The sequence below is a fragment of the Myxine glutinosa genome, chromosome 4, assembly GCF_964187855.1.
Source record: "Myxine glutinosa chromosome 4, kmMyxGlut1.1, whole genome shotgun sequence".
Classification (NCBI taxonomy): domain Eukaryota; kingdom Metazoa; phylum Chordata; class Myxini; order Myxiniformes; family Myxinidae; genus Myxine; species Myxine glutinosa.
This window is the reverse complement of record NC_136264.1, coordinates 206,345,867-206,354,021: the sequence shown is the minus strand read 5'-3', so window position 1 is coordinate 206,354,021 and position 8,155 is coordinate 206,345,867. Positions and strand designations below refer to the sequence as shown.

Sequence of the window (8,155 nt, the reverse complement as noted above, 5' to 3'; positions counted from 1 at the left end):
GAATTCAGATAATAATAATAATAAATCTTTATTGTCCCATATTCAGGGAATTTTCAGAGAATTCAGATAATAATAGTAATAAATCTTTATTGTCCCATATTCAGGGAATTTTCAGAGAATTCAGATAATAATAATAATAAATCTTGTCCCATATTCAGGGAATTTTCAGAGAATTCAGATAATAATAATAATAAATCTTTATTGTCCCATATTCAGGGAAATTTCAGGGAATTCAGATAATAATAATAATAATAAATCTTTATTGTCCCATATTCAGGGAATTCAGGGAATAATAATAATAAATCTTTATTGTCCCATATTCAGGGAAATTTCAGGGAATTCAGGGAATAATAATAAAAAATCTTTATTGTCCCATATTCAGGGAAATTTCAGGGAATTCAGATAATAATAATAATAATAAATCTTTATTGTCCCATATTCAGGGAAATTTCAGGGGATTCAGGGAATAATAATAATAAATCTTTATTGTCCCATATTCAGGGAAATTTCAGGGGATTCAGGGAATAATAATAATAAATCTTTATTGTCCCATATTCAGGGAAATTTCAGGGGATTCAGGGAATAATAATAATAAATCTTTATTGTCCCATATTCAGGGAAATTTCAGGGGATTCAGGGAATAATAATAATAAATCTTTATTGTCCCATATTCAGGGAAATTTCAGGGAATTCAGATAATAATAATAATAAATCTTTATTGTCCCATATTCAGGCAATAATGATAGCTGACATCCTGTCGGAAACTATGCCCTGGACAAATGAATAAAAGGCTTCTTCTGTAGAATCCCACATTGAAATGCAATCCTTCCTCCAGACTCAGGAAGTTCAAGAGAAAATTTAACTGGAGAGATACCCCATGCAAAGAGAATGTTCAAGGAGTTGAAGAGATTTGTACAGCAAGGAACTGTGAACAATATCAACTCAAAATCAACCACAGACCAACTCATTGTGGATGTTCTTTGCTGAGAACTCCTGATGTCATTGGGAGGGTCCCACATTCGATTGGAAACAGTCCAAAGTTGCTCCACCGCCACAGTCAATGACTTGGACTGACAGTGTTAAGTCTCAGGAGGATTCTCCAAGACATAAAAGTTTGTCCATACAGAATACACGCCAGCCACAAACTCACTGACCCAGACAAAAACAAGCATCTCAAAATGGCGTGGTGATTTGCAGAGAAAATCGAGGAGGAGCCAGGTTTTCTCAATGTCTTCTGGTTCTCTAACGAGGTTCACTCTTTGTTGAATGACCAAGTCAACTCAAGGAACGATGTCTACTGGGGCACAGTAACATGTGATGTGGTTTGCCAGGGACCCTTACATTCAGTGAAGTGTACGGCCTGGTGTGCAATGAGCAAGCTTGGCATCATTGGACCATTCTGGTTTGAAGATGAGGACGGTAATGCCATGACCAGCAACTCTGTGGTGCTGAATGAGTTCTGGACTTCTCTTAGTTGAAGGATAAGCTTTCGAAGAGAAGAACAATGGTTTCACAGGATGGGACAATACCTCACACCGCAAATGAGTCCCGTGAGTGAGTGACAAGCCACTTCGATGAGAGAGCGATTGGCTGACGCTTAAGCGTCGAGTGGTCTCCACATTCCCCTGAATTGAGCCGACTAGAATGTTATCTTTGGGGATATCTCAAAGACAATGTGTACAAGGATAACTCTGGAGGCATCTTTGAGCTGAAACAAGCAACCACAGAGAAAGGTTCGGTCCATCCTACTTGCCCATTGTCAGCGTGTAATCAACAACTTCGCCCGTCGTGTTCAAATCTGTATTCAGCACAGGAGGTGGAAATTCAGAGCATGTGATCGACCGAGTGCCAAACTGAAGTCTTACAAGTTACCTTTCTGTTATTTGGCACACCTGTGTCACACAAAGTGTAGCACATATTCCTGAAGATTTATGTAATTCAAAATAAAAATGAATGTATTGTGTATTTTTTTTATGGGTTTGGTTTTTTTTATTATCACACCCTGTACCATAAGATGAAATATTACAACAATCTTGCATTGTGCGGCCGGATAGAGGGAGACGCTCTGAGCCCCATCGGACAGCAACTGCAGCGAATCGTCTCTCGCTGTTCTTGTTGGATGTACTACATCAACTACAGCCACGACATCACTCATATACTCCCTGCACCTCCACAGCCTCCTGAGGATCCACATGGACAGCAAGATCCCCTACATAAACAAGAAGGTGAGGATTTGGCAGTGATTTTGCATCATATTTACTTGGCACATCTGGCTCTAAGCATCTTCGTTGCACCATGTATTCACCTGTTTTCCATAAGGCCTAAAATGCCACTTACTTATAATATACTCATATACCTGAAAAATAATGACCTCAATGCTTTTTGTCCCCCGTCGCACCGCGGAGCGAAAGGGGGACTATGGTTTTCCCCTCCGTCCGTGTGTGCGTCCGTGCGTGCGTGTGTGCATGCGTGCGTTGAAACTTGTGAGCGGAATATCTTGAAAAATAAATGAACTACTAACTTCTAATCCGGTGTGTGGGTGTATCTACGCATAAGGAAGAACGCTATTGAAAATTGGGTCGCCACGTCAAAATCCAAGATGGCCGCCACCATATATGTCTGAACCTTGTGAGTGGAATATCTTGAAAAATAAGCGAAGTACCAACTTCTAATCTGGTGTGTGGGTGTGTCTCCAACCCACTCGCAAATATTATCGACTCTTCCATGTTTCCTGCGTCTTCCACTTTGTCAACTCACATCACTTCACAGATGGGGGACCTAGGCGTAACGCTTGTTCTCTTTGACTGTGAAAGGATGAAGTAATTTGCCACTTGAAACATGTACCCACACTGTATTTTGTATGGATATGGAGAATCTTTGCACCAGTTCTGTTAGTAATAGTACCTGGAACGCATGAATGAAAGGGGAACTGAGATTGAAGAATCCAAACTTTAAATGCACAGTTAGTCATCTTTAGTTTGGCACCTGATGGGCTCAACTTTGTGATATCTGGAAAAACCATTTTCTTGCAAGTTTTGTGTGATCCAATATCTCTCAGTAATGCGGATTGACTGTCGATCAAGTAACTTCACGGGTTACTATTACAGTTTTTTCATGCGTACAAACACAAATTTTATTCAAATGATAGGAAAGCATTTTTGGTGATCATTTTTCATACAAAATCAGAAAAAGATCATTTCCACCACAAAAAATGCAAGGTAATGTAAAGGGAATGTGTGTGTCTCCTTCATAATTCCAAAACCATAAAACCTAGTGGCCCGAAACTTTGCATGCATGCTAAGGGAACTCCATGGGAGTGCATGGATGAAAGTTGAGTGTTTGGGTAAATTTAAACACCCCTTTTGAAGATAATTAACGGCCTTTTTAAATTAAAACAAAAATCGGCTTTATCATTGGTCAGCCTGTGATCCCTTGCAGGGGTCCAAAGCTTTGTTTCGGTGTGCTCAAAACTCCTTGCCTTAGAACAGGCTGCTATGTTTTCTGCACGATTAAGCACTCAAATTTTTTTTTTCACTTTCCTCACTCGCATCATCGAATGTCTGATCTTCATTCCTACAGATCACTGTATATATCACTTTTGTTGGTGCTATCGTTTTAAATTAGGAGCTTGGAGTGATTTTATGCATTATACGATTAGATTTCCCACGATAGCCTCTCACAGACTAATTTAAGTACATAATCAAAATCTGTCTTCTGATTTGAGGATCGGAGCTGCTGGACTTTTACTGTCGAAATCTGGAGTGAAATCTGAAAAATTTAAGAAATCACCGATTCTTATATCTGAAGCGCATATGTGTATTTATTTAAGGAAGGCTATGTATGCTCCCACCTCCATATTCAGCAATAAAAAGCCCAACTTTTTTCAGATTTCAGCCTAGATACCTATATAATTGGTGCGATGGGAAGCTCCGATCATCAAATATGGTATCAGATGTGAAAAATAACTGTTCCAACGATCGTTAAGACAGGTGAAGGAGTCATGTGACATCTTCAATGTGCTAATCAAAATAGTACAAACACCTCGCTTTACAGGTAATTTTACTGCTCATCTAATGACGTAACTCTCCAGGGTGAAAGAAGAGTTTTTAGAAAAAAGGTTACCACCTTAGATAACTTCTTGAAATATCCACCCTGAATTCTTTTTAAAACAAGTGATTTTGATCCATATACCTACACAATATAGTTGGTTAGAAAGTGCGTTTCGATTGTCTGACACCAAAACAGATTGTGAACATCTTTTTTCACATGGTCAACTTTACGTGGGCTAAACAATTTATATATTCTGGCCTTTGAAGGAAAAGAAAAGCATTCAATATTGTCTACCTAAAGGGTTACAATAACATGTTCAGCTTTGTTGATGTTTCTGTTAAATATTTTGCAGGTTGATAAATAAAATGTTTGTCTCTAAACATGTGCTTAATTGTGGTAGTCCAATCGATGTATGTTAGATCCCGGGCAAAGCCGGGTACCCAGGTGGGAGGAGGAAGCGAAATGGGTGGGAGGTGTTGGGTGGGAGGAGGGAGGGGAATAGGTGGGGCGGGAGTCTGGAGGAGGGGCGGTGGGTGGGAGGATGGAAGGAAAGGTCGGAGGTGGCAGGAGGGAGGGTGGTTGGGGTGGGAAGAGGGAGGGAAAAGGTGTTGTGGGAGTCTGGAAGGATGGGCGGGCGAGAGGAGGGAGGAAGGGTTGGGTGGTTGGAGGGATGAGGCGGGGCGAGAGGAGGGAGTGGGACAGGCGGGAGTCTGGAGGGATGATGCGGAGCGTGAGGAGAGAGGAGAATGGGTGGGAGTCGGGCGGGGAAGGGTGGAAGTAGGGACCCGGCCCTTGCCTGGAAATGCCAGGTACCTTTGCTTTTGCTCTCCCCTCCTTCCTTGCTCCCTCCCACCTCCTCCCAGCTCTCCCCACTCCCCTCTCCCATTCTCATCCCCACTCCTCCCCCACTTTCATCCCACTCCTCCTCCTCCTCGCTCCTTACCCCTCCTCGCTTTCCATAAATTAGAACATCAGTATCGATTGAGTAAACATAGCATATGAGACTTCAACCTGTTCTCCACATCAAGAGCCAGGACTTCAGATGGGAATACAAACAATAAACTCGTTATTTATAAGTTGCACTTTGAGCATCTCAAATCCTTTTTTTCTGTTCTCAGGTGCTGTGGACACCTTCACTTTGATTCACAATGACCTGGAGATTTGTACAAATCCTGCACAGTATGTTATGATTTTGGACATCCTCAACAATCTTCTCCTTTACGTTGAACCACGACGCAAGGTGCAAGCTGTTGATAATTAAGGGTTCTAATGGTATTTTATATGGCAAAGGAGGAAGCTTGATGATTTTGGGTTGTAGTGTAAATTGAACAAAGGTTTTTAAAAGATTAGATCAATGTCACTGGATATAGAAAATGAGTTTAACTGGGAAGAAAGAGACAACAATTATCAAGGAAACAGTGAACTGATATTTTTTCCCACCACCAACAAACACCACCTTTTGATTGTATTTCTGCATATGAAAAGTTTTAATTTATAAGTGATCCTTCACAATAATTGAGATAGGGCCAAAACGATATGTAGCATGATATTTCAAAAGGTTATGGACCGATTATGACAAACCTTGGTCCGGCCTATCAGTGTGATACAAAATATAAACTGTTCAGCCTGGCAGAGGTATGCTCTCTACCGAGTGCCATTCTAGTATTAGCCGTTACCTTATTGGCCTACATTTCCCAGGGTATCACTTTCGGCACCATGATATTTTGATTTCAAAGCGGCCTTCCCTGTTAGGTCTGCTCTTGTTCAGGCACACAGCGAGAAAAAGCAGCGAGTACGTTTTCAGCTTGAGATATCAAGTCATCCTGAGGAGCAGCGAAGTGGTATTCTACACCTGCAGGAAGCGCTTCGTGCTCAACTTTCACAAACACGACAGCTCGAAAGAGAGATTTACAACAATCATAAGGTATATGTTCTTCATTTGGTCAAATTTGGTGGGAGATGTATATTTAATATTGCTTAAAAAACACCTGCATGCTACATACACAAGGAAGGAGTAGTTGGTAGAAAGGCAGAGGTGTTTGTAAATGGACAGCTTCTTGCGTTTTAATTGAAGCCTCGATACAACTTTGTCCGTCTTATCACCATGTTCTATTGTTAATTCTGAAATATCTCTTGCTGTCTTCAGGATCTGGAAGAATGTGGTGAGATAGAAGAGTTGGTACAGAGAATCCATGACCTACAGGATAAGTTGACACAGGACAAGGCTGATCTGCAGGCTCGCAGCGAAGAGCTCAATATTCTGATCAGGTCTGACTGAACTGCACTTTTTCAATTTAACGATCTAGGCCCATGGAGGAGCTAAGTGAGAGAGGATAGCAGGTTCACAGACTGACAGAGAATCAAATTGGAACAGGAAGACCAGGACATCACACAATGGTTGATTTGCAGAAAGGAAAGGGGTTGGTAGGAAGTGGAGAGGTCAGAGAGAGCAGCTGTGGCTATGAAATGACGCTTGACATGACGATGGGCAGCACTCTTGAAATACTGGAAGTGACGCATGACACGACAATGGGCAGCACTCTTGAAATACCGGAAGGAGGGACACAAATCGACAGATGTAGAGTTTGTTCATAGATGAGAGTAGATGGTGCAAGTGGAAGTGAGCATTCATTTTTGAATTGAGGAAGGTTACCAGGTGTTGTATTCTAGAAGAACATCTTTGATCTGTGTAAGTTGGAGGAGGATGGTGGGACATTACGGCTGGAGGATTGAGTGAGGCCCAAATTGATGTAATATAAAACTGAGTCCATCAACCTGCCCATGACGAGTGAGAAGTTTGGTCTCGGACTCGGCTTCTTGCCAAGAGTTTAATTTATTTTTTTGTGTACAGAGTCAAGGCTTGTGGAAGAGATAGACCACAGATCAGATCAGGAAGCAACATAGCAGGAGAAGCGGAAAAAAACAGACGGATAAACAAGGGTTGTGGGTAACGATGAGGGTGTAGAGGAGAACGCGAGGGGTGGCCGAGATGGACACATAAGCAAAATTTGAGGGTGGGGGTTGGTTAACCAGTGTAGAAAAGATCATGGTTTTGGATGGGGGATTATCTGAGATGGTGGTGAACAGTGGTCTTGATTACCTGGATGGAAGAATGAGATTGAAGAGAATGTGGAAGGTGGTTCCACATGTGGGGGGAAAAAAGAGGAACGAATGAGTGGAAGTGAGCGTTGATTCTGGATTTTGGGAGTTTCACTGGAAGGGGGTTGCTGATGGACCGTGGGCATCCTGCAGATAGCGGAATTTTGGACTGCGTCCCTTCTTCGGCAGCAATATGGGAGCAGCTGCACGAGCCCAATATGGTGACAAATACAAGATGATGTATTGGATCAAGGCCTTATTCTTGTGAATAGGGATGATGTTTGCATCTTTCCAAGATGATCGCAGGAGTGAGCGTAGACATGAAGCACAGGTGGTCACAACTTGATAAAGACCTGGAGAAGAAAGAAGAGTGAGTACAGATGAAGGGCAGGTGGTCAAAACTCTCTGCCAAGCTCTCAGGCCTATGCTAGATGGCATCACAATGTCTATCTTACCCCATGGCGTCTGCTATTTTATTTGGTCCGCTTGCAATTTGACTGGAGGTTAAACTTTGAGCTCAGCCTGCATTGGCCTACCTGATATCCCACCTGACTGAGATCTTCTAATTGTCATCCCAATTGTGTTATGCCTGCATGTGTGTCTGTCTTTCTGTGTATTAGTGGGAAAATGTACAGCATCCCATAATGCCTTGCAGTACCAACCCACTAGATCTTAATTTTGTTCCAGATGTTTCAAAGACTACCAGGTGCAAAGGCAATGGGAGCGGGTTGGACGTGCGGCCGACGAGGGAAGCGTGGTGCGTCGTACAGAGGTGCTGTTTGCACTTGCCGGCTGGCAGCTGACCGAGTAGGACGGTCAGCTGGGCATTGCCGCACTTGAGCTGCAACGTTTTCTCTACAGCAAGGTATTGCAACAGCTGGATGGAGCAAGCAGAGGAATGTAACTATATTGATGCTGTTTGCAGCAGATTTGCCCTGCACAAATTCCCGGCCTTCTTCAACTGTCCACCTACTCCGTCTCACTCAAACTCGTACACGAATGAATG

The 8,155-nt window shown here is 42.4% G+C and overlaps 1 protein-coding gene across 1 annotated transcript; it reads left to right on the top strand.

Moving 5' to 3' along the window:
• Positions 1–1,999: 1,999 nt before the first annotated feature.
• On the top strand, positions 2,000–8,053 carry LOC144891673 (bridge-like lipid transfer protein family member 2). Its single transcript, XM_078775354.1, is given in 5 exon segments — positions 2,000–2,225; positions 5,169–5,290; positions 5,819–5,974; positions 6,197–6,318; positions 7,837–8,053. Coding segments are annotated over 5 exon segments (828 nt in total). The 5' UTR covers positions 2,000–2,014.
• Positions 8,054–8,155: the final 102 nt, after the last annotated feature.